The following is a 25,661-nucleotide window of genomic DNA, read 5'->3' as shown; positions in this document are numbered from 1 at the left end:
CAAGCGCACATAAACACACTTTTATTTCATAAAAAACTAGGCAAGTCAGTTAACTAGGCAAGTCAGTTAAGAACAAATTCTTATTTACAATGACGACCTAACCCCGGCCAAACCCAGACAACACTGGGCCAGTTGTGCACCGCCCTATGGGACTCCCAATCACGGCCGGATGTGATGCAGCCTGGATTCAAACCAGGGACTGCAGTGACTCCTCTTGCACTGAGATGCAGTGTCTTAGACCGCTGCGACACCTAGGTGTACAGCCACTAGAATTCACAGCTCCCATCTGGTAGGAACCGAGCAAACTGTGAAACAGCAAAGCTCAATCACACTGACTGAAATTAACACAGCTATTTATAGAGGGGGAGAACGAGAGAGCGACGGAAAGGGGGAGAAAGAAAGTTGGGAAGAGGGAGGAAATGGGGTTAACGGAATAGGATCATTTCCCTGTCTCTCCATCCCCCTTCTCTCTCTCTGTGGGTGCCATGGGAGTTAATAGCTACCATTAACGTCATGCAGGATAGGGAGAGAGCGTTTTTAGAGAAAACAGAGGGAGGCTGAGGAGAGAGAACGAAAGAGAGCGAGCGAGAAAGAGACACGGACAGGATGAATGTGAAAAATTAAATGTGGAGCGTGTGATGGGGGGGGGGGGCAGACAATTCCGACAGGCAATTTTGACGGTGAAATAGAAGCTTTCGGCAAAATATAGCAATATCAAATATGAACGCCCTGTGTGTATCTCTCTGATGCGTGTATGTGACAGGGAAAATGAGGTGTGTGTAACCAAGCCAACTGATCACAGGGGTAGTTCCAGCGCTCTAATATATTAGTCTCTTTGGGGATAACCTAATTAAGGGTCTGACCTAACACAGATACCCCCCTTCTGTGAGTTAACATTTAGCTAATGATGCAACCTCCAGATGCACTTTAAAGCATGCACAAAAAAACAGTAACACAGACAGATACTAAATGAATAGAGGGGGTTCAATTTATTACCAACAATTCATATCCTGATTTTATACGTTTCAACTCAATCCTCAGCAGAAAAAATATACAAACAAACAAAAAGTGTAAGACAATAGAATACACACATCAAATACACACATTCAGTTTCACTGCCTGTGGCTCTGCTTCTCCTGATAAAACAGACAGCAGCAAAGCTCTTCCCAGAGCAGATTATTCTCTGTCTGTCTCTCTCTCTGTGTACATGTTAGAATGGGTTTGGGTCTGTGTATATACACAGTGCAGATAGTCCGTCTGTCTGGTTGTGTGTACACACCTATCAAATCAGAATGGGCGTCAATTTTGTCACTCACTGCAAGTGTGTCTGGACTCAGTGTCTGTATATATGTGTGTGTGTTTCCGTGCGTGCATGAATGTGTGAACGTGTGTGTAAATCTTAGTGTCTGTCTGTGCATTGGTCACGTTATCGGTCTATGAGTCTGTGTGGGTCTGTGTGTCTGTCAACCTGTGTGTCAGTCCGTCCATCTGACAGTGGATCAGCGGGGGTGTTCCGGGGTCTCTCTGCCTTCAGTTGGACTTGGACCAGATCTTCCCACTTCCACGGAGCCTGAGACAAAAAAAACAGACAACAGTCATTACATTACCCTAAGATGACGTCCCTGACAAGCGGCCGTTTCTTATAAAGGCCGGGTATCGCTTCACATTGTAGCCAATAAACGCCGGTGTCTAACAGACACAAGCGGGTGTCACAGTGTAATTTCACGACGGCAGATTGCCGCTCTGCTCCGAGGGTAATTTCGCACACTGCACCTCGCGCTAGATCAGTGTTTTCCCAAACTCATCAGTAAGCGTTGATTATTTGAATCAGCTGTGTAATGCTAGTGCAAAAAAACTAAAACATGTACCCCTTGGGGGGTCCCAAGGACCGAGTTTGAGAAACAATACTTTACATGATTGATCCCTACATGTCAGTGGGGGGAAAAAAGTCCCCTAAATCACAAAATCATTTTTTTTTTTTACAAATACATGCATGCCTGTGGCTAGTCTAGTGTGTAAGACCACGGCCTGCAGAACACATACGCCAACCCAACGTGGGTATGAATCCCGACCCCACCGTTAATCTTCATCTCCCCGTCTCCCCACTCATTTCACGCTGTCTGAATAAAATCTACAGGTCGGAGCAGATCAGGATATTATGTAACAGCTAGCGCATGTCCACAGTCCCCACTTCAAACGGCATTTAAAGGCTCATCTCCAATACACGCCTGTCTTCAATAAACAGAAGAGGGGTATGAGGATGACGTCAGCTTGACGTCGAAACGTCAGTCACCTGTTCGCATCCTGTACACATGGGGTATACTACGATGCAAGCTAGATCTACTCCGGGTTTTATAAAGCCAGTCAGCTTCAGTTAGCTTCCCATTGCAGCTCAGGCTTTATCCATGTTACGAAGGTGCAAGGTGGATATTGATCGCGCACCCGCCGCTTACTCGAGCTGAGCTTGTTCATGTCGAACGGCGAACTCTTTACTAAGACAACGCTGAAACATCAATCCATGGGCTAGTCAGTGCCACATTTTCATTTGTGTCGAAATCAGAATGGAAAGAGTTATCTTGCAAATGTAGCAGGCTATGGTGGGGGAATAGGCTGTTAGAAGTGCCGTCTTTCTTTTATTACGTATCGTAATGCCGTCTTTGGTGTGCTTATCAAACAACAAGCGCCTTTTACCCACTATTATCGGTAACATATTTTCATTAAGTCAAAAAAAAAATGTATTGTGCGTGAAGTTTCAAATGCATTCTGTCATTAATAAATGTGTACTGTGATAGGTATCTTCAAATTTAAAAAAAATGTACACCAAAAAATTGATTAATAAAATATTTTAAATCAGTCGTCTTCTGCAAATGAAGGGGATGACGACGCAATGTGATTTCATTGGTCCTTAACTCGCAGCTCAGACAATATATTAAAATAAAAGGAGTTAGTCTGCCCCAGAGCAGGTTAGTTCTGAAGGATTCTTGGCTATAGAAATACAGCTACATTCATGTCACCGGTTATCCCGAGTTGAAGTCAGAGTTGACCAAAGTTACCTCGCTAATTCCTCAAACCAGATTCGTAGTATAGGGCGCTGGATAAATTAGTTAAATATTCTGGGGGGAAAAAGCTCATTGATCCTGCTTTGGAGTATACAGTTGAAGTCGGGAAGTTTAAATGTATTTGGCTAAGGTGTATGTAAACTCATTTTTTTCACAATTCCTGACATTTTATCCTAGTAAAAATTCCCTGTCTTAGGTCAGTTAGGATCACCACTTTAATTTTAAGAAATGTGAAATGTCAGAATAATAGTAGAGAGAAGAATTTATTTCAGCTTTTATATCTTTCATCACATTCCCAGTGTGTCAGAAGTTTACATACACTCAATTAGTATTTGGTAGCATTGCCTTTAAATTGTTTAACTTGGGTCAAACGTTTCGGGTAGCCTTCCACAAGCTTCCCACAATAAGTTGGGTGAATTTTGGCCCATTCCCCCTGACAGAGCTGGTGTAACTGAGTCAGGTTTGTAGGCCTCCTTGCTCACACACGCTTTTTCAGTTCTGCCCACAAATTGTCTACAGGATTGAGGTCAGGGCTTTGTGATGGCCACTCCAATTCCTTGACTTCGTTTTCCTTAAGCCATTTTGACACAACTTTGGAAGTATGCTTGGGGTCATTGTCCATTTGGAAGACCCATTTGCAACCAATCTTTAACTTCCTGACTGATGTCTTGAGATGTTGCTTCAATATATCCACACAATTTTCCTTCCTCATGATACACTCTATTTTGTGAAGTGCACCAGTCCCTCCGGCAGCAAAGCATCCCCACAACATGATGCTTCCACCCCTGTGCTTCACGGTTGGATGGTGTTCTTCGGCTTGCAAGCCTCCCCCTTTTTCCTCCAAACATAACAATGGTCATTATGGTCAAACTGTTCTATTTTTGTTTCATCAGACCAGGGGACATTTCTCCAAAAAGTACGATCTTTGTCCCCATGTGCAGTTGCAAACCGTAGTCTGGCCTTTTTATGGTGGTTTTGGAGAAGTGGCTTCTTCCTTGTTGAGCGGCCTTTCAGGTTATGTCAATATAGGACTCGTTTTACTGTGGAGATTGATACTTTTGTACCTGTTTCCTCCAGCGTCTTCACAAGGTAATTTGCTGGTGTTCTGGGATTGATTTGCACTTTTTGCACCAAAGTACGTTCATCTCTAGGAGACAGAACGCGTCTCCTTCCTGAGCGGTATGACGGCTGCGTGGTCCCATGGTTTTTATACTTGCGTACTATTGTTTGTACAGATGAACGTGGTACCTTCAGGCATTTGGAAATTGCTCCCAAGGATGAACCAGACTTGTGGAGGTCTACAATTTGTTTTCTGAGGTCATGGCTGATTTCTTTTGATTTTCCCATGATGTCAAGCAGAGGCACTGAGTTCGAAGGTAGGCCTTGAAATACATCCACAGGTACACCTCCAATTGACTCAAATGATGTCAATTAGCCTATCAGAAGCTTCTAAAGCCATGACATCCTTTTCTGGAATTTTCCAAGCTGTTTAAAGGCACAGTCAACTTAGTGTATGTAAACTTCTGACCCACTGGAAATGTGATACACTGAATTATAAGTGAAATAATCTGTCTGTAAACAATTGTTGGGAAAATTACTTGTGTCATGTACAAAGAAGATGTCCTAACCGACTTGCCAAAACTATAGTTTGTTAACAAGAAATTTGTGGAGTGGTTGAAAAACGATTTTTAATGACTCCAACCTAAGTTTGTGTAAACTTCCGACTTACATTTACGTCATTTAGCAGACGCTCTTATCCAGAGCAACTTACAAATTGGTGCATTCACCTTATGATATCCCTGGGCAATTTCCCAAATCAAGCAGATAAGTTCCTGACTGTTTTAGTTCAAGTTTTACGATAGTTGTAACACAACACAGTTATGAACCAGGTCTGTTTATGATGGCCTTTGTCACCTTTGGTCCAACTCATTATGTCACATATTATTGCAGGGATGTTTCGATTACAATGTTGGCAAACGAATGACTATATTACTGTACTACTCTCTTACCACTTACTGTCACCCAGTAAGTGAATTATAATGACTCTTTTAACTGGAACAGAAAAACTCATCCTGTCATGTAATAAAAAATAAATAAACATTTCCTTTTAGCACCTGAAGCTTTTTCTAAAAATTCACTTCAGTGACATTTAAAAAAAATCCAGGACAGATGATGAATTAGTGTTGTAATTGGCCCAGAAGAGAGAGAGGGCCCCAGGTAGCGCTGTGAGTACCGCTACAAAGCACAGCCTCTCTGGCTAATGAAGATACGCTATGCAGACACACACACACACAGTCACTATTCCAACTTCCACTGGCAGCTGGCATTTAAATTGATGTTTGTTGTTAAAACAACCAAAATATTACTGTGTTCGAGTTGAAGACGCTGCGAAATGACATGTAACGCAGTGGTTACATAATCGACTCCGTGCCGTTTGAATTCATCTGAAGCGATTGGAATATTTTTTGCAACACACAAATGTTTCTTCTTGCCTCGGCTTGAACCACACCTCTGTCGTGACCCTGCCGTGAACCTGGAAGGACGAGGTCATGCTCAGAAGGCACCTTGGACTGAAACAGGTATTACCTGGACTTATTTTTGGGGTTTGATGCGAAATGTTAAAAAAAAAATGGTTTCTGTTTCTTGCCCTAATGAACAAGACCCTGAGGATAGCTCACCAACATCAAATGGTAGCACCTATAAAATAAATAAAACAATGAAAATATGGGATTGACCTAAGGAATATCACCTTACTTACCCTTTGACCTTTGAACTCTTCTTGCCCGGTTGCCGTGGTTCCTGAGAGGAGGCGGGGTCCCGTGGCTCGGCCGGCTGGTCTGCATCCTGATTGGATGCGGCTCCAGCGGCGGCGGGGCCGGACGACGGTGAGGCGGAGCTGGCCTTTAGCGTTTTCTGGAGGTTTGACACCTGAGAGAGAGAAAGATAAGGAAAGGTAAACTAATGAAGTTAGGACAGAACAGATGTGCCTGATTCAAACTAAGGCCGACTTGGAAATGTACTGGGATGGCTTAGATATTTTCTTCTTACAAGGTCCTTTCCAGCAGCTATGGTGGATGCGTAATCAGGCCAGCCCCAATACAGCTTGGCACTGGTTTGGCTCAGTAGTGTGAAAAGCTTAAGGTGCTGTTAATATTTCTAATAATAAGAGGTTAGAGAGTAACTTCTACCTCAAGCTGGAGAAGACTGACTCAGAGGACAGAAAAGCAACCTGTGGCCTACAGCCTCAATAAAGACACTGGACAGAGCTCTAAATTGGACACTGAAATAGGTCAATGAGTAATGAGTATACGTTTTGCTTATGGCTTCACCTCTAGCGTGAGGGTTTACTCCAGCCAAAACCTGTCCTCGAAAATAAAGACCACAAAGTGAGGAATTTTTGTATTGAGGTTAATGAGTGTCAAATTTGGTCAACAAAACATTTAATTGCTAAGTTGTTACGAATGCACTGATGTAAGTGGATACACGTGGCATTTTGGCACGTGGCAAAACGACTTTATAACGGAGTTGTGCCTGTTGTTGATACGCGCATCTGCCCTCTCATTAGCTAGAATGGACCCACCTGATCTCGCCTCCTCCTGCCTGCCTTCCATCTTTGAGGACATGTATTTCCATTGTTAGAGGTGTCACTCAACTATCTTGTCAACATAATAGATCATCTTTGACTCTACCCAGAGAAAAGTGGCTACTGGTACTAACCTCTGTCTCCACCTGAACTTTGACCTTCAGCTGGCTCTCTCTGTATTGGTTAGCTCTGGTTACCTGCTCCTCGATCCCACACAGGACCGCCTCACACCCTGAACACCTGAGAGAGAGAGATAATTATTTAGACACTGATATGAATGATCATACTATCTATTTTATCCCATTCTATACATCTTATTTATTGCATCTATCATGTCCACTGTTATTTTATTGTTTACTATTTTAATTTGTCTCATTTAAAAAGCGTATTGGTCATTATTATGCATCCACTGTAAGAAATGTGTTCTATAAATAAAGTCTAACTTCGTCACACACACACACACACACACACACACACACACACACACACACACACACACACACACACAGAGCTGGGTTCGAGTCAATTCCATTTCAATTCATGAAGTAAACTGAAAAGGCACTTCTAGCACCGCTCTTCGCACACACATATCACTAACTAACCACTCCTGCAGTGTGTTGGCTATGTTGGGCAGCTCGTTGGGCCCCAGGTCTCGGCCCACGCTGCAGTCCACCTCCACCTGCTGGTTCCTCTGGTCCAGCTTGCCCTGAATGATGTCACAGTAGACCGCCTCAATCAGCAGGTCCTCCAGCTCCCGCACGTTCTTCAGCTCCAGCTGCTGCAGGAGCAGGGAGTAGGGCAGGCACTGGGGGAAGAGGGAGACAGAGAATGTCAAATTCTATTACGTTGGGTCAATAGAAGTGAACAGGCACAGAGAGACAGAGAGACAGAGAGACAGAGAGACAGAGAGACAGAGAGACAGAGAGAGAGAGACAGAGAGAGAGAGACAGAGAGAGAGAGAGAGAGATGTTGAATTTTAGATGCTCTTTATGACGTTAGTGAGGAGGGAGTCGAGCAAGGGTGGTGGGGACAGAGAGAGGGGCAAGAGAGAATGTCAAATTCTTCTATGTTGGGTCAACAGAAGTTATCTGGTCTAGAGAGGGAGAGAGAAAGATGGTGAATTTGAGATGCTCTTTACTTCAGTGAGGAGAGAGAAGAGATGATGTAAGAGTGAGGAATGGAAAGATAAGAGAGAGGGGTAGAGGAAGGGAGGGCGGGTCAACATAAATGTACAAAACCATAACATCAAAATAGCTACCAGAGATAGAAGGGAGTTTAGAGTTTTAAAGGGGCAGTGCTGAAGAAAAAAAATTGGATGTAACTTTTATTTATTTATATATTTCCACACTATGACGTCAGAAATGCTGACATTGTGAAAATTATGATAATGACCTTTGTGTAAAAGCTGTTTGAAAAAAAAGCTTGGAATTTCAGCCTGTTCAGGTGGGATGTATTTTTTGGCCCACATCATGATGTCACAATGTGATATGATTATATAGACCAATGACTGTTCATCTGGGTAAGGGAGTGGGCTCTAGACCATCTTATCAGCCAATCAGGGCGGTGTATGTAAATATCTTATAATTTGTTTCCTAACGCCCACACGATCAAACTGAGCATTTCAAGGGCCAAAGGAGGCTCAGGGAAATAAATTATAAAAAATATATTTTGTAGTTATTTTCATAAAATAAACAGTGATTTATTAGACATAGAGTGATGATTTAAAAATAAAATTACAAAGACTGCATGGGGGCTTTAACAAGTCTTTATTAGGCAATTCATGGACAGATTCACCCATTTTGAATGTTTTTGTGCATCTCTGAGCGATATTCTGTCGATTCCCGGGGTCATTTCATGTTTTCATGTGCATCGAAGCTATTCGCCGTTAAAGCAGACAAAAATACAGCCGGCCAATAACTCAGATACACATGAAAACCTGAAATGACCCCGGGAATCAACAGAACATCGCGCAGAGGTATAACGATATAACATTTGAATGGGTGAATCTTTGTGTTAAGGTGTGCCCATACAGAGGTTCAATGTGGCATACTTATACTATGACAGTATAAAAAAACAAGACGGGAAGAGAAAGACCAGAGATAAATGGGGGAGGGAGGGAGAAGGGAGAGTAATAGAGAAAGAGAGAAATGAATCAATCAATTATTTATTGGGGAGAGTGGAGAGAATGAGATATGGGTGAAAGCAAGGTAGGAAGAGAGACGGCAGAGGGAGGGAAAAAAATGAAATGTGGATGGGCTCGAAATGAGAGTTAGATGAATGGACAACAGAGAGCAGCAAATACATAAAGAGACAGAGAGCTCAAAGAAGAAAGGACAGAATACTTAAAAGTATCTAGCCAGAATCTCATAATGATTTCAATCTCAGCCGCTATCATTCTCATCTATGTGATATAAATAAAGTTAAACCACATCACAGACAGGCTCTTAATAAAGTCCTTCACAACACAGTCATTTATCTTGTTCATGTGTCAAGAGTTACAAAGCAAGTTGTCTCATAACCATATCATTAAAATCAAAGTTGAGCAAATTACTTGCTATTTTTGGTACTGAAGCTTGCTGAGTATCGTTAGGACTACCATTGTAGGTAGGCTATTAGAGTCCATGGAAATACTGCACAAAAGTATTATTTGACCGGCAATCATTTAATAACAAAATAAACTAGACAAGATAAATCCAGAGAGTGTTACGTTCAGAATAAATGGCAAACGGATGATGGCTATCATTATATTACATATCATTCTAAACTATTTCTATCATTATAATGTGAGTGACCCCTGTTGAGCGTACTAAAGCGAGCAGGGTAAGGAATTTAAAACCAGATGAATGGGTGGTAATCTACCTTGAGATTGGATGCCAGACTGATGATGGAGAGGTGACGGAGTTTGTTCCTCTGGGCTGGGGTCAACTCTGGGAGAGAGGCTGCCCTCTCTGAAAGAATAACATACCACAAACAGACAAGGAAAAGAAACAGACAGCGAGAGAGCAACAGAAAAGGGACACGTCATTACAGGGACACACCCTTACAAACACAGGGGTACAGGCTCTGTCCAGGCAGAAACCTCTGCAGCCTGCTGAATTCCACAAGGGAATACAATGAAAAATCATTTGAGTGTGTGTGTGCGCCTGCGAATGTGGATGCTTTAAAAAAAAGAAGAGTATTGACAGTTTTTCCTCTGTGCTCCATTTTGTAATTTAAAAAGCACTATGAAAGTGAATACGGTATGTGTTGACATAACAAGATTTGTATTTCTCTCTTCCATATTGCTCGTCTCTTATGAAGTCTTGTTACTAAATGTGTTGCTAAAGAATGACAAGTCCTTTACATATTCGGGTATTTCAAAGGGTATTCAGGATTTCATTTGTCAGTTTGATGACAATGCAACCACTTACAACCAATAAGAATGTCTAACAAAACGTCAGAGAAGTCTGTCCCTGGTTGAGTCCCAATGAGCTCTCCTTCCTCCTAAAGTGCGCACTTGTTCACTATTTCCCACAAATGTAAAAGCATTGGATTGGTGTTGGCAGGCTAGAGCAGTGATAAGTCAACTGTTTCAGCGGGCACCCCATTTCTTCCACCAGAAGTTCTGGGGACCCCATTTTTTTTTCACCAGGAATGCTAGCGGGAGTTTCCATATACCAGTTATTTAATTCCAAATCCACAAAGGAAAGTGAACAAGTGCACACTTCTAGAGAAAGGAGAAGTTATTGGGGACGCAACCTCTGCCGTGCCAAACATTGTCACTTGGCTCCTCGTATAGGATGAAATAAAGTCTTGTGGTTGACTCTGTAAATGATCGGGGGCTGTGACAACCTACAACATTGATGAGTTGCCTTGCCTACAAGGCTGACGAGCAGGGAGAGAAATACTGCTAATAATAAAACAGCTCCAGGGCCACTACATGACTTATTCACACAGCACCGCTGCCTGCCACTGTCGTACCTTTATAGTCACAGTAGGTTCCATAGGCGAAGAGGTTGAGCAGCTGATACACTGGAGCGTGCGGACCTGTCTCCAGCTTGGGGTAGAGTAGAAGAAGAAGGTGGGGGGGGGCTTGTTAGGGTCTCTTGCTATACCACCTCCAGTGAGAGCTGTGCCTTGAGAACGGCTGTGACTGTGTGCTTGTTTGTTTGTGTGTGTGTGTGTGTGTGTGTGTGTGTGTGTGTGTGTGTGTGTGTGTGCATGCATGTGTGCTTACATGCGAGTGTGTGTGTTACCTCTCTGACGTTGGGCAGCTCAAGGATGTCTGAGAAAACGTAGAGGCCTGGTGTCTCCAGCAGAGAACTTATGGCCTGGGCCAACGCCGGGCCTGAGAGAGAGAGGAGCTGCTCTACCTCCATCTGTGAGATAGAGAGACAGAGAGTGAGAGAAAGTGTGCAAGAGAGAGAACGAGCAAAAAAAGACAGAAGGCAAACAGAAGTCAGTGGAAAGACGAAATGAGGATAAGAGAAATAAGGACAAATAATGGTAGAAGAGAGGGGAGGGAGGAAAGGAAAAAAGTGAAGAGACTTAAAATTGTCTTGAATAAAATGGTCGACCTTCGAATGAACCGTTAATACAGCATATCTTACATTTAACAGGCTGATCAGCTTCTTTTTAATAGCAAGACAACTTGAATGCTTTGTTAATGTATGCCTGTAGCTCTGTCTAACCAAAACAATTACACAAATAGCCCTTGTGGCAAGACTCCAAGTCAGTAATTCAATTTTCCCTCTCATAAACTGATATGTAGGCAAGTGCTTTGAAAAACACCCTTCTGGTCAAAGCCAGTCACAGACACAGATTATTATTTTACATAATTAAATAGGCCTTGCTTAATTTGAATATGAAATTGGCCCTACTAAAAGCACTGAGAATGTATTATTTTAAATCTATCCTATTTGTATTTCATATACTGTGCTATTTGGTGAGAATAATAGGCAGACACAACATTACTTATAAATAGCCTAGCTACGTAGTAGTAGTAACCTTCCTAGGCTGGGCATTAGGACACTACATGCCATTGTAAGATAATCATGACTTTGCACACTTAGCTACTACTTCACAACGTAGCTATTTAGGTAGCCTATTAAACTCAACTAGTCGGCTACTATAGGCTAGCTTGGGCACAATGTTGTGTAAAATATTGACAGACATGTAAAATAAGGAATCATGTCCGATCAATTCTATCTGCATCGTTCGACCTACTAAACTTGGCCTTAGTGTGGAGTGTTTTGAGTCAAGTTCATTCAATGCTGAGTCCCAGGGCAGGGACCGATTTTCTGAATAGTAGTAACGTTGGCTATCTAGCTAACGTCACACAGTCTTCTGTATTGTTTTTAATGTCACAGTCATGAACAACCGATTGCATGCTAGCCTAGAAGGGAGCTAGTACACTAGCTCTTTGTGGTAGAGAAATGATATTTAAAAACTGGCCCAAAAAAATCACAAACTAAAAAGATTTCTAAAGTTTGACGAACTGTTGTAGCAAAACTAGCACATGGGCGCTAGCTAGCTAGCTAGCTTACTACAGCAGTATGACTATGAGGAGTCATGCTAGCTGCTGCTAACGTTACCACTACAGCTCGAGGCATGACCGTAAAGCGGTAACGTTAGGCCTCTTCCTGTTTTTCAGTTGTCTACCGACTCAACTCTAACGTAGCTAAATGATGCAAGGGTAACCATGCGATTACCTTTATTGAAAACTAGTTTACAAATATGTCCATAGGAAAAAAAGCAACAAATTACCTTATTGGTAAGCTAACTCAAGTTGATAGCCTGTCCCCCGAATCCCTCAGTTCCGCCGTCAGTGCACGTTTGACAACAAAGGAGAACATCACTGCCCATTGGGCGAAACGTGAAAAGGAGGAGGGGAGTGTTTATCTTGACTGACAAGGGACTGAGCGGACCAGATGGTTGCTTTTAAAGTAGTGCCATCTTGTGGCGAAATATTATCTTCTTCGATGTGGCTAATCGGCGATTGGCATCCAACGTTATGTTGCATTGCCTCCACCTAGTGTACTGGGTTTGTATAAAGCAGGTCTTGGCTACTCCGTGAGCTAAATGACTGGAGACTCATCAACACTGCACATGAATCAGAGCAACTACTCTGTCTGGCTTGACTTCTTCCAACCACTGCCAGGCCAACAGTATGGCCATCAGCTCCGCTGTATATACAGCCAGATGATCTGTAATACGTTTCCTGACTGCCACCCCACATTCCTGCACTACAAATGCTGACCCAGTACTTCCTGTCCTTTGATCTTTTGAACCATCTGTGTAAATGGCCACAGAATCCTGAAACACAGTATCCAGACGTCTCTTGAACAAATCAGATGGATCAACACTATCCCTATCTTTCTGTAGTCTCTCCAACACTTCTAGATCAACTACTGGATGCAAGCGACAGGCCTCCTAATTGTCCCTAGAATTTCTAAGCAAACAGCTGGAGGCAGGGCTTTCTCCTATAGAGCTCAATTTTTATGGAATGATCTGCCTACCCATGTGAGAGACGCAGACCCGGTCTCAACCTTTAAGTTTTTATTGAAGACTCATCTTTTCAGTAGGTCCTATGATTGAGTGTAGTCTGACCCAGGAGTGTGAAGGTGAACGGAAAGGCACTGGAGCAACGAACCTCCTTTTCTGTTATAATCTCCACCCGGCACAGCCAGAAGAGGACTGGCCACCCCTCATAGCCTGGTTCCTCTCTAGGTTTCTTCCTAGGTTTTGGCCGGTTCCCCTCTCTCCACTGGGATTCTCTGCCTCTAACCCTATTACAGGGGCTGAGTCACTGGCTTACTGGTGCTCTTCCATGCCATCCCTAGGAGGGGTATGTCACTTGAGTGGGTTGAGTCACTGATGCAGTCTTCCTGTCTGGGTTGGCGCCCCCCCCCCCCCTTGGGTTGTGCCGTGGCGGAGATCTTTGTGGATTATACTCGGCCTTGTCTCAAGATGGTAAGTTGGTGGTTGAAGATATCCCTCTAGTGGTGTAGGGGCTGTGCTTTGGCAAAGTTGGTGGGGTTATATCCTGCCTGTTTGGCCCTGTCTGGGGGTATCATCGGATGGGGGCACAGTGTCTCCTGACCCCTCCTGTCTCAGCCTCCTGTATTTATGCTGCAGTAGTTTGTGTCGGGGGGCTAGGGTCAGTCTGTTATATCTGGAGTATTTCTCCTGTCTTATCCGGTGTCCTGTGTGAATTTAAGTATGCTCTCTCTAAATCTCTCTTTCTTTCTTTCTTTCTTTCTTTCTTTCTTTCTTTCTCTCTCTCAGAGGACCTGAGCCCTAGGACCATGCCTCAGGACTACCTGGCTTGATGACTCCTTGCTGTCCCCAGTCCACCTGGCCATGCTCCTGCGGCTATGGAACCCTGACCTGTTTACCGGACGTGCTACCTGTCCCAGATCTGCTGTTTTCAACTCTCTAGAGACAGCAGGAGCGGTAGAGGTGCTGACCTGTTGCACCCTCGACAACTACTGTGATTATTATTATTTGACCATGCTGGTCATTTATGAACATTTGAACATCTTGGCCATGTTCTGTTATAATCTCCACCCGGCACAGCCAGAAGAGGACTGGCCACCCCTCATAGTCTGGTTCCTCTCCAGGTTTCTTCCTAGGTTTTGGCCTTTCTAGGGAGTTTTTCCTAGCCACCGTGCTTCTACACCTGCATTGCTTGCTGTTTGGGGTTTTAGGCTGGGTTTCTGTACAGCACTTTGAGATATCAGCTGATCTAAGAAGGGCTATATAAATACATTTGATTTGATTTGATTTGGAGGCGGGAGTAGCCATGGTGGATTTACAGGAACAGCTACCGTTGGACTAAACTCCCTTCCATACAGTCACCTCGGTATTACCCACCCAGGTCAGTCAAAACAGAGAGAACAAGAGAATAGAATGAAAGAAGAAGGAAAGTATACCCCAACGAACCTGAAGGCCCCAACCCTCTCCAAGTTTCTCCCATATAACCTCAAGCGTTCCTCATCTCCCACCTTCCTCCTGGCAAAAAAAAAAACACTGACTTTTCTCTACAGAGAACCTGAATCCCCACATTAATGCCCACCATTCTAACTCATCGATTTCTTCCTGTACCTTCCTGACTATGTGTGGCACATTTCTTCCTCTCTTCCATGAGGCTCCATCATCTGCAAATAACGACCTCCCAGTATCCGGCCGTACCTGAGAGTTAACATCATTGATCATGACTGAGAACAACAGAGGACTAATCACGCTCCCCTGCGGTGTACCGTTATCCACCCTCACCAAACAGGAAATCCTTTATCCAGTTGTAATTTCTTCCTCCTACCCCAATAATATCAATTTTGATGAACAACCCCTCCTTCCACATCATATCATACGCCTTCTCCACATCAAAAAAGACAGCTACAACAGTCTCCTTGTTCACCTGAGCCTTCCTGACCTCTGCTTCTAAGCAGAGCACTGGGTCCATATTTCCCCTACCCTTCCTGAACTCACTCTAATGTGGCGATAATAGCCACCTGATCTCCAGAAAGTAATTTAGCCTCTCCGTAATTATACGTTCCATAATCTTACATAATTAAAGCTATTGGCCGATAGCTGGTTGGCCTCGTTGGGTCCTTCCCTGGCTTCTGGATTGGTAACACTACTTCCTCCTTCCAGCTGCATGGAAGTTTCCCCTCCTCCCACCCTCTGTTGTACAACACCAAGGCAAAATATTATGTAAGAAACAGTGTTGTCTTAAAGAAATAAAAATATGATTTCTAGATTAGAAATACGAATGAAAAAACATAATTTCAGCAAATAAATGTATTTAAATGTGTAAAAAAAAACATGAAAACGCAATCATTTTTCAGGCTACATCATTGAACAATAAAAAAGTGGATGAGCAAAGACACGGGAGAAAGCAACAGATGTTCACCAAAGTCAATTAAATGTTTTTTTTTTATTCCAGTAAAATGTAACATGCATTGGAAAAAACCCAGACACAAACCAGAAAGATACATCAGAGGAAGAGTAATTCATTTGAAAATACAGTTTTTATTGACACATTAACTCTCAGGAATACACTTTTATGGTTAGTGCAGTAATACAGTATATTTCGGAGATTTCTGTACAGGTCACACAGATAAAAAAAAGGCATACAGATTGCTCAATAGTATCACAGCAATCAGTTTGGCAAGCAGCAGAGTTGATTAGAGCATCTACCTCTTTGATTGCAGTAGCTGATTTACTAAATTGAGTGCATGAATTTAAATTCTCCTTGCAGAAGGTGCCAGATTTGCTAAATGTTTGCATCTGTTATTTTCAGTACGGAATGAACATTTCATGAAACTAGCTATACCATAAAACTATCTTTATCTCCTCTTGTCATTCGATATCTTAGTCCTTCCCTTAACCTCTCCTGTCCCATTTTGTTTTATGGTTTCTGAAAAATGCTAAGTAATACGCACACTTGGCAGTGTAGTTGAGTACATCTGATCCATAACCTAGTTCAGTTTCCAGTTCTGATGTTTCCAGTAAGAACTGTAATTTCACTTTTAAAGCGCTTTTCATTGCACTAAAACATCTCAAATCGCTTGAAAGACATAAAAAGGATAAACTATTTAAGACAACATTGCCATCATTTATGAATACATGGATGGCAGATCTAGATGACTGGGAAGTTCATGGCTTGGTTTTAGTCCTGTGATTCAGTCTAGCCGGATGGCATCCATCTGACAAATGCGTTTGTAGATGTTGTCACACGGCACGTCAAACCAGGTCAGCGAATGGCTGTCCAAGGTGGCACAGTCTTCCCCATGTGATCCTCCTGACTGATGATTGTCAGGCTCAGAGCTATGCTCATTCCAATACCTGAAAGAGAGACAGGGAGAGAGGAGATGAGAGAGAGAGAAAGAGAGACAGAAGGGTGGAGGGAGAGAAAGAGAGGGGGTAGGGGAGAGAGAGAGAAATAGAAAGGCCAAAAACAAAAGGAGGGAGGCAGTTAGGGAAAGAGGTAGAAAAAGAGGGAACAAGAGAATAGAATGAAAGAAGAAGGAAAATAATTGAGAAAGGGAGCAAGGGAATGAGAGTGTAGAAAAGTAACTATTTGCCTCCCTCTCATTATAACACGTGATAGTGGGTTATTTAGAATGGGCTTCACATACTTGTTTGTCAGTGTTGTGTTGTCCACCCATCTCCAATCCCCTTCCTTCTCTATATCTGATAGGCCAATCCAGAAGTGATAGTCAAACCCGCCAATCCTCCGGGCCTCTTTTTCCAGAGCGTCCTACAAGCAAGCACAGTTATGGTTACAATGAGGTTACACATGCACAAATACACACACACACACACACACACACACACACACACACACACACACACACACACACACACACACACACACACACACACACACACACACACACACACACACACACACACACACACACACACACACACACACAATCTTACATGCTGTTCCTTGCTGTGCAGGATGGTAAGGTGGCTGCCCAGGGAAGTACAACTGTCTCTGCTGCTCGGCCAGTCCATCTTGTCATTACTGAAGGAGTAACATTTCTCATCTACATGAATCCAGCCCTCAGGACACTCCTTACACTTCCTTACTGTGAGAAGCGGAGAGGAGAAAGAGAAGAGTAGGAGAACAGGAATAGAGAGGTAAAAGAGATGAAGAGGTGAGGATGAAAAGGACAAAGAGAGACAGATGAGTGAGTATGCATGGGTAATTAATGTTTTATGTATACTGTATAGTGTACACTAAAGTAAAACTGTAATTGATATGGTCATTTGGGGTATTATCAACAGTAAAATACTGTGAAACGTTTTACTGCAGCATACTGTAAAATATTTTGCGTTGTGGGAACATTTTGTGGGCAGGGAAAGAATTGCTGTATTTGGAATGGTACTGTAATTCCGTCCCATAGAATACAGTACTGTACCGTATTCTTGGAGCACCAAAAACCTTTTGACCACTAGTGGGTGCATGGTATTGTTGTTTCTGGCTCTATTTCTGTTGCACCTTTTACAGCACTCTGCTGTACCAACTTAACTGGTATGTAGTAGTAGTAGTGCCGCATCAATTTAAAATCTATAGTTGACAGATGCCTGTAAGTAACTGTTAACTTCACGGCAACCCCTTTACAGTGCACCATTTCTTACGTGAAATAATGTAATAGTGAACGACAGTTGTCTAAAGTATCTATCCACTCTGAATTACACTTAGTCCCCCTTTACCTGTCTTTGAGCAACTCTGGCCCAGTTTGGAGTAGTCATCACAGAGACGGACATAACGTCCTCGAACTGAGTTCAGCTTCAGGGTCAGAGCTGCTGCCTCCAGGGGAACACTAGGTAACGGCCTGCTAAATACTGAGAGAGAGAGAGAGAGAGAGAGAATGAAAAAGAGGAATATATACAGAATTGAGAGGTCAGATTGGGACAAATTGGTGTTTCTTTAAAAATAGTGAATGCTCTCAGCGTGTTATAAAGACTGAACAGCCTGGGCTGCCAGAGAGTGAGAGTTCTGGGAGGGAGCACATTTCACAATTCTGGACTTTTGTTCCTCTTGGATTGCACAACTCCCACAACTATCGTTACCATTCTGCATGCCAAAGAAGGCATGACGAGGAAGAGTAAGGGAGAGGGGGGGTGCTGGGTTGGAGAGAGAGAAAAAGAGAGAGAGAGAGATTGATGTTTACTCACAGAGCACGCTCAGAGCGATGTTGGCACAGATGGATGCCAATAGACCAATCAGCACAAAGAGGGCAGTCTGACCTCTGAGACACTCTGACCCCCTCTTCAGCCCCTGGGTATCTGATTGGACAGATTACAGCTCAATGCAAAGAGTGACACATTTACATTTCATTTACATTGGAGTCATTTAGCATTAAACTATAGGTAAAAATAACCACATATAACAGTCATTGCAAGTCGCCAGGTAGCCTAGTGGTTAGAGCGTTGGGCCAGTAACCGAAAGGTTGCATGGATTGAGTCCCTGAGCTGACAAGGTAAAAATCTGTCATTCTGCCCCTGAACAAGGCACTGCTCCCTGGTAGGCTGTCATTGTAAATAAGAATTTGTTCTTAACTGACTTGCCTAGTTAAATAAAGGTTACATTTAAAATGAAAAGTCAAACCTTCTTCAAAATAACATTAATCTGTCAAATCAGTGGCAGTAAGAAAATCAGAGTGTGAGAGTTGACTGTTTTTCACCTGTCATTCACCTTTCATGCTTCAGAAGTCCTTTGACTATGAACAACCTCTCTCTAATCTATCTGTAACTGTCTACGATTTTACAGTGGGCTAACATGGAACCATAAGGTGACAATCACTTCAAAAATATTTAAAAGGATTAGCTCTAAAGGATTCCAAAGGAACTGATGATAGCCAATAAACTGAAAGACTATCTGTAAAACTCACACTGACTATTCCCTAAAGAGACACCGTGTCCTTAGAGTTATGGTCAATCTCACACTTATGCACGTTCGCTAGTACGCACGCACGCACACACACACAAACACTTACTTTGGTTGTTTAGGATAGGCTTGTTTCCTCTGCTGGAGATATCCTCAGTAAACTCGTGTAGGCTGGTATAGTTCTCTTCCTTCTCCATGATTGAAGATTTGGTTCTTCACCAGCTCTTCTCACTACAATCACTAGTTAACTTACTAATACTAACTATTGCAGAATCTCCCAACTTCGTAACTAACTGTAAATAAAGTTAGTTGCCCAGTATCCTTTAGCAGTATTTATTGTTGCTCCTCCAGAAATTCACCGGTGGTTCTTTTAGTATTGCATCAAACCTGCTCTCTCTCTCTTTCTCTCTCTGTCTCTCTCTGGCAAGAAGGACTGTGTGACAGGGGGATAAGTCAGGAGAGTGTGTGAGTGTCAGTGTGTGTGTGTGTGTTTTTAAGCAAAAACTCTCAAGATATTGGAACTGAGGGGAGAGTTTGGCAGGAAATGGGAGGGTCCATCATACTGTGTGTGTTTCTGTGAAAAGTACTGGATTTGTGTGTGTGTGTGTGTGTGTGTGTGTGTGTGTGTGTGTGTGTGTGTGTGTGTGTGTGTGTGTGTGTGTGTGTGTGTGTGTGCATATACACGTGGAATTGATGCAGCTGCTCATTTGTGAAAACAAAACAAGTAAACCCATGCCGTTACACAGCATTTGGCTTAAAGTGCAATGTCATGCTTTTGTAGTAAACCTCTCTGCCAACCTCATGAAACTGCACTGTCATGTTTAGTGACAGAGAGAGAGAGAACTTTGATCGCTCCGACCATTGGCAAATAATGTTCAAACTCTGTGACAAATCCACTTTGTTCGGTAGCATTTGATTGTTCACTGAGACTACTGATCCAACTCTGCATGGCCAGCTGGGTTTAATTCCGTGACAGATTTTCTGTTATTGCACCACGTCTATTGCTCCACTTTTCCCGTTCAAATCTGATTCAGGTCCAGCATAACGTTATTTCCACAATTTGTACTTTCCAACCATTTCCCGACACTCACACACAGACACACACACCACGTTGCTATGCAACACCAACTCTGAGCGGAAAAAGAGACACGTTTGATTTATGAACGGTTAACTAATCATGTACCAGTGATATTACACAGAGAACATGGAAATCTACCAATCTAAGCAAGGGAAAATAAACTTGTGGGTCTACATCACTGTGTGCGTGTGCGTGTGCATATGTGCATGTGCGCGTGTGTGTGTGTGTGTGTGTGTGTGTGTGTGTGTGTGTGTGTGTGTGTGTGTGTGTGTGTGTGTGTGTGTGTGTGTGTGTGTGTGTATGTGTGTGTGTGTGTGTGTGTGTGTGTGTGTGTGTGTGTGTGTGTGTGTGTGTGTGTGTGTGTGTGTATTTTTGTGTATCAAGTTTGGGCAAGTCACTTTGTTACAATGTTTAGGTTCATTTAAATGGCATCTAAAAATACATCCTGTACGTAGAACTGTTACTGGAGAATGAATTGTCATCTCTATTCTAATCAGGTTAAACTCTCATCTGACTGTTAAACTCACATTCCTTCGGAGAGATTGGAAACCCAAATTGGTCTACACGGACAAGTTCTGGCCTGGTTTAGATCTTATCTGTTGGAAAGATATCAGTTTGTCTCTGTGAATGGTTTGTCCTCTGACAAATCAACTGTACATTTCGGTGTTCGTCAAGGTTCCGTTTTAGGACCACTATTGTTTTCACTAAATATTTTACCTCTTGGGGATGTCATTCAAAAACATCATGTTAAATTTCACTGCTATGCGGATGACACACAGCTGTACATTTCAATGAAACATGGTGAAGCTCCAAAATTGCCCTCACTAGAAGCCTGTGTTTCAGACATAAGGAAGTGGATGGCTGCAAATGTTCTACTTTTAAACTCAGACAAAACAGAGATGCTTGTTCTAGGTCCCAAGAAACAAAGAGATCTTCTGTTAATCTTCTGTTCTGAATCTGACAATTAATCTTGATGGTTGTACAGTCGTCTCAAATAAAACTGTGAAGGACCTCGGCGTTACTCTGGACCCTGATCTCTCTTTTGAAGAACATATCAAGACTGTTTCAAGGGCAGCTTTTTTCCATCTACGTAACATTGCAAAAATCAGAAACTTTCTGTCCACAAATGATGCAGAAAAATGAATCCATGCTTTTGTTACTACAACCCGGATAAAGCACTAAATAAACTTCAGTTAGTGCTAAATACGGCTGCTAGAATCCTGACTAGAACCAAAAAATGTGATCATATTACTCCAGTGCTAGCCTCCCTACACAGGCTTCCTGTTAAGGCAAGGGCTGATTTCAAGGTTTTACTGCTAACCTACAAAGCATTACATGGGCTTGCTCCTACCTATCTTTCCGATTTGGTCCTGCCGTACATACCTATACGCTACGGTCACAAGACGCAGGCCTCCTAACTGTCCCTAGAATTTCTAAGCAAACAGCTGGAGGCAGGGCTTTCTCCTATAGAGCTCAATTTTTTTGGAATAGTCTGCCTACCCATGTGAGAGATGCAGACTCGGTCTCAACCTTTAAGTCTTTACTGAAGACTCATCTCTTCAGTGGGTCCTATGATTGAGTGTAGTCTGGCCCAGGAGTGTGAAGGTGAACGGAAAGGCTCTGGAACAACGAACCGCCCTTGCTGTCTCTGCCTGGCCGGTTCCCCTCTCTCCACTGGGATTCTCTGCCTCTAACCCTAGTACAGGGGCTGAGTCACTGGCTTATTGGTGTTCTTCCATGCCGTCCCTAGGAGGGGTGCGTCACTTGAGTGGGTTGAGTCACTGACGTGGTCTTCCTGTCTGGGTTGGCGCCCCCCCTTGGGTTGTGCCGTGGCGGAGATCTTTGTGGGCTATACTCGGCCTTGTCTCAGGATGGTAAGTTGGTGGTTGAAGATATCCCTCTAGTGGTGTGGGGGCTGGGCTTTGCCAAAGTGGGTGGGGTTATATCCTGCCTGTTTGGCCCTGTCCGGGGGTATCGTCGGATGGGGCCACAGTGTCTCCTGACCCCTCCTGTCTCAGCCTCCAGTATTTATGCTGCAGTAGTTTATGTGTCGGGGGGCTAGGGTCAGTCTGTTATATCTGGAGTATTTCTCCTGTCTTATCTGGTGTCCTATGTGAATTTAAGTATGCTCTCTCTAATTCTCTCTTTCTCTCTTCCTCTCTTTCTCTCTCTCGGAGGACCTGAGCCCTAGGACCATGCCTCAGGACTACCTGACATGATGACTCCTTGCTGTCCCCAGTCCACCTGGCCATGCTGCTGCTCCAGTTTCAACTGTTCTGCCTGCGGCTATGGAACCATGACCTGTTTACCGGATGTGCTACCTGTCCCAGACCTGCTGTTTTCAACTCTCTAGAGACAGCAGGAGCGGTAGAGATACTCTCAATGATCGGCTATGAAAAGCCAACTGACATGTACTCTTGAGGTGCTGACTTGTTACACCCTCAACAACTGTGAATATTATTATTTGACCATGCTGGTCATTTATGAACATTTGAACATCTTGGCCATGTGATGTTATAATCTCAACCTGGCACAGCCAGAAGAGGACTGGCCACCCCTCATAGCCTGGTTCCTCTCTAGGTTTCTTCCTAGGTTTTGGCCTTTCTAGGGAGTTTTTCCTAGCCACCTGCACCTGCATTGCTTGCTGTTTGGGGTTTTAGGCTGGGTTTCTGTACAGCACTTTGAGATATCAGCTGATGTAAGAAGGGCTATATAAATACATTTGATTTGATTTTGATTTGATCTGATTGACATGTATACTGTATAATATAACTCTGTTGAGCTCCCTCTTTGATCAATCCAATCAGGTTCCCGGTGGGGGAGGGGGGAGAAGTGGGCAGGGCTTCCTCCTTGTGCTGATTGGCCTCTTTGTATCCATCAGCACCAATCAGGCAGCTACAGAGCCCCTGTCAAATGCCACTCAACCTGGGGAGACCCCTGAGGAAGAGTTGGCCTCCCTGAGGTTGAAGCTGATTTCTGAGCTGCGTCGCTACAGCCGTCTATGTGGTGACTATGTCAGTCTGGCACAAAACTGCTCTGCCACAGGTTAGCACTAGCCAGCAAACACTATGTACTCGTTAGAGAATAACTCCATTGTCACCAAACGGCACAGAATCACTGATGGACAAATCACTGATCTCCTAAATAACTGCTCATTATGTGATCATGAGTAGTACTTCTTGTTCAAACGTATCCCATCAAATATGCTGCATACTGTATGTTCCCAGATGGTTAGGACAGGGCCAGGAGGTCACATGGTCAGGTTCATGTGATTAGTGGCCCTAATAACATTGCCCAGTCTACATTCCCCTACCTCTTTTATCAAGTTCTCTGAATATTTCCATAATGTATTGCAGCAACATTTTCATAAATCTAGGGACATTCCACATTTGACACAGGACATGAACCCACAGCTGGGTATAGTAAATACTATATCTATCATACAGTACAAAGGTAGGATTATAGCGAAATCTCTCTTTCTCTCTCTCTCCCTCTCTCTCCCTCTCTCTTTCTTTCTCTCTTCTCTCTCTCTCTCTCTCCCTCTCTTTCTCTCTCTCTCTCTCTCTCTCTCTCTTCTCTCTCTCGCTCTCTCTTTCTTTCTCTCTTCTCTCTCTTTCTTTCTCTCTCTCTCTCTCTTCTCTCTCTCTCTCCCTCTCTTTCTCTCTCTTTCTCTCTCTCTCTTTCTCTCTCTGTCTCTGTCTCTCTTTCTCTCTCCCTCTCTCTCTCGCTCTTTCTTTCCATCTCTCTCTCTCTCTCTATTTACAATGGTGAATTTCACAAAGTGTCCTGAGTGGTGGCTTCATGTACCTGTAAATGATCATCATAACCATGTGTTTGTTTATAGGAAGCCCTGGAAAACGAGGCCAGTAGGATTGGTGGGTTTAATAACTACTTATGGATCGGCCTATCAGACAGAGAGATAGAGGGGGACTGGAGATGGGTGGACAACACAAAGCTCACAAATGAGTATGTACTGTCTGCAACCCATTCAACAATCTCAACATGACACGCACACCATTGACTCAAAATATCTCAGTTGCTCAGTCCTGTCTTTTTTCTCCACTATTTGTCTGCTCCTCATTTACTTTTTTTCTGTCTTATCTCTCTCCCTCTCTGTGACTTCAATTCCATCCTGCCCATCATATTTTCTCTCCCCCTACCTCCCTTTCCCAGACCTGGTCCGACGTGTGACTTCACCTACCGCCGCATCTGTCACATGGATGCCATCCCCATTACTTGCCCTTGAATCAGCGGGTGAAAGACACCACTGACCATGAAATAAGCTTAGAGTGACAGGAATTCAATAGAAGGCACATTGTAGGGTTGCACTGTTGACAATGTGCATTTTAAATGCAATTTTCCTTTGTTGAAGGAAATCAAATTCAGTGTAAACGCAGCGGTAATAAAGTGTAAATTCCCTTTTAAAGTTAAACACAATGTGCATTTCTACAACGTGCAATGGATTGAATCCCAGTCGCAGTATGTATAACTAGCCAAAACAAATGAAGAAGTGACAGTGGGTATCTATTTGTGTTGGTGTCTGTCTACCCACCGCTGAAGGTATTTCAATAAAGCTGCCAATCAATCACCCCTTAGTCACTGCTTGTTTTTTTATTTTTTTATTTTTGCTTAATTCAAGAAATTTAAATACAATCTAACACTTTTTTTCACAGTCCTACAACACAACAACAATAACCCCTGTATTTTCTCTGTTACTATTTCAAACAATTCAGCAAAACTTTGTAGCCTGCTGAATCCTAGCTTGGTGAAACGAGCCTGATCACGCAGCAGTCTGCTCACACTACCTGAAACCGGGAGAAACTATAGTATTAAGATGTTATTACATTCTCTTAATAAAATATTGGGTAAAAAATGGACTCTAAAACAAAGTGCTATGCAATATCCACGGAGTATACCAAACATTAGGAACACCTTCCAAATATTGAGTTGCACCCCCTCAGAACAGCTTCAACTTGTCTGAGATTCCCACAGTTGTGTCAAGTTTGGCTGGATGTCCTTTGGGTGGTGGACCATTCTTGATATCAGTGGCGGTCGGTGCCGTTTAAAATGAGGGAGGATGATTATTTTTTTATGAGCATGGCCTTAGTTCTATTACAGCATATTGGATGACTGCCATTCATATTCCATTCACCCAGCTCAGTGTAACATTGATAGGTTAGGCTACTACATGATTCTCTAATTTTCCCTGTACCCATCATGAGGTTGATACAACAGGTTGAGATAATTTTTGCTAATCAAGGTGACAGACAGTGGCACATTCAATACCGCCTTGCGTACTCTAGCCTGCTTCTAGCTGATCTAGGGTGTAATCATTAGTCCAACAGTTGCAAATGAGAGTTTCTATTGGACGAATTCATGTATGTTTATCCCCGTTTCGTTCCGTTTGCTTCCGTTTAAGAAACATTTTTCAACAGAATCAGCGGAATGAATACACCCCTGATCACACGCAAACACACATATACACTCTGCGCGTTGTATATATAACTCCTTCACGGCACTATCTACGCGCTCTCCTCCCCTTCGCTTGTGGACTTC

General features: G+C 43.2%; 2 protein-coding genes across 2 annotated transcripts; both read right to left on the bottom strand.

The window, feature by feature from the left end:
* Nucleotides 1-966: 966 nt before the first annotated feature.
* LOC115177286 (COP9 signalosome complex subunit 7a) lies at nucleotides 967-12,529 on the bottom strand. The gene is made up of 8 exons (XM_029737923.1): nucleotides 12,388-12,529; nucleotides 10,878-11,000; nucleotides 10,603-10,678; nucleotides 9,502-9,590; nucleotides 7,245-7,447; nucleotides 6,777-6,882; nucleotides 5,818-5,987; nucleotides 967-1,570 (listed from the first exon to the last, which is right to left on the bottom strand). The coding sequence occupies exons 2-8, from the start codon at nucleotides 10,998-11,000 to the stop codon at nucleotides 1,531-1,533; spliced, it is 807 nt and encodes a 268-aa protein (XP_029593783.1). The 5' UTR covers nucleotides 12,388-12,529; the 3' UTR covers nucleotides 967-1,530.
* A 3,011-nt stretch (nucleotides 12,530-15,540) lies between these two features.
* LOC115177285 (galactose-specific lectin nattectin) lies at nucleotides 15,541-19,519 on the bottom strand. Its single transcript, XM_029737922.1, has 6 exons — nucleotides 19,137-19,519; nucleotides 18,316-18,426; nucleotides 17,851-17,982; nucleotides 17,071-17,222; nucleotides 16,764-16,885; nucleotides 15,541-16,470 (listed from the first exon to the last, which is right to left on the bottom strand). Exons 1-6 carry the CDS (start codon nucleotides 19,222-19,224, stop codon nucleotides 16,308-16,310), a joined length of 768 nt encoding a protein of 255 aa, XP_029593782.1. The 5' UTR covers nucleotides 19,225-19,519; the 3' UTR covers nucleotides 15,541-16,307.
* Nucleotides 19,520-25,661: the final 6,142 nt, after the last annotated feature.

This window comes from Salmo trutta, chromosome 37, assembly GCF_901001165.1.
Source record: "Salmo trutta chromosome 37, fSalTru1.1, whole genome shotgun sequence".
Classification (NCBI taxonomy): Eukaryota; Metazoa; Chordata; class Actinopteri; order Salmoniformes; family Salmonidae; genus Salmo; species Salmo trutta.
The sequence above is the reverse complement of the archived record's forward strand: the minus strand, read 5'-3'. Positions and strand labels throughout refer to the sequence as shown.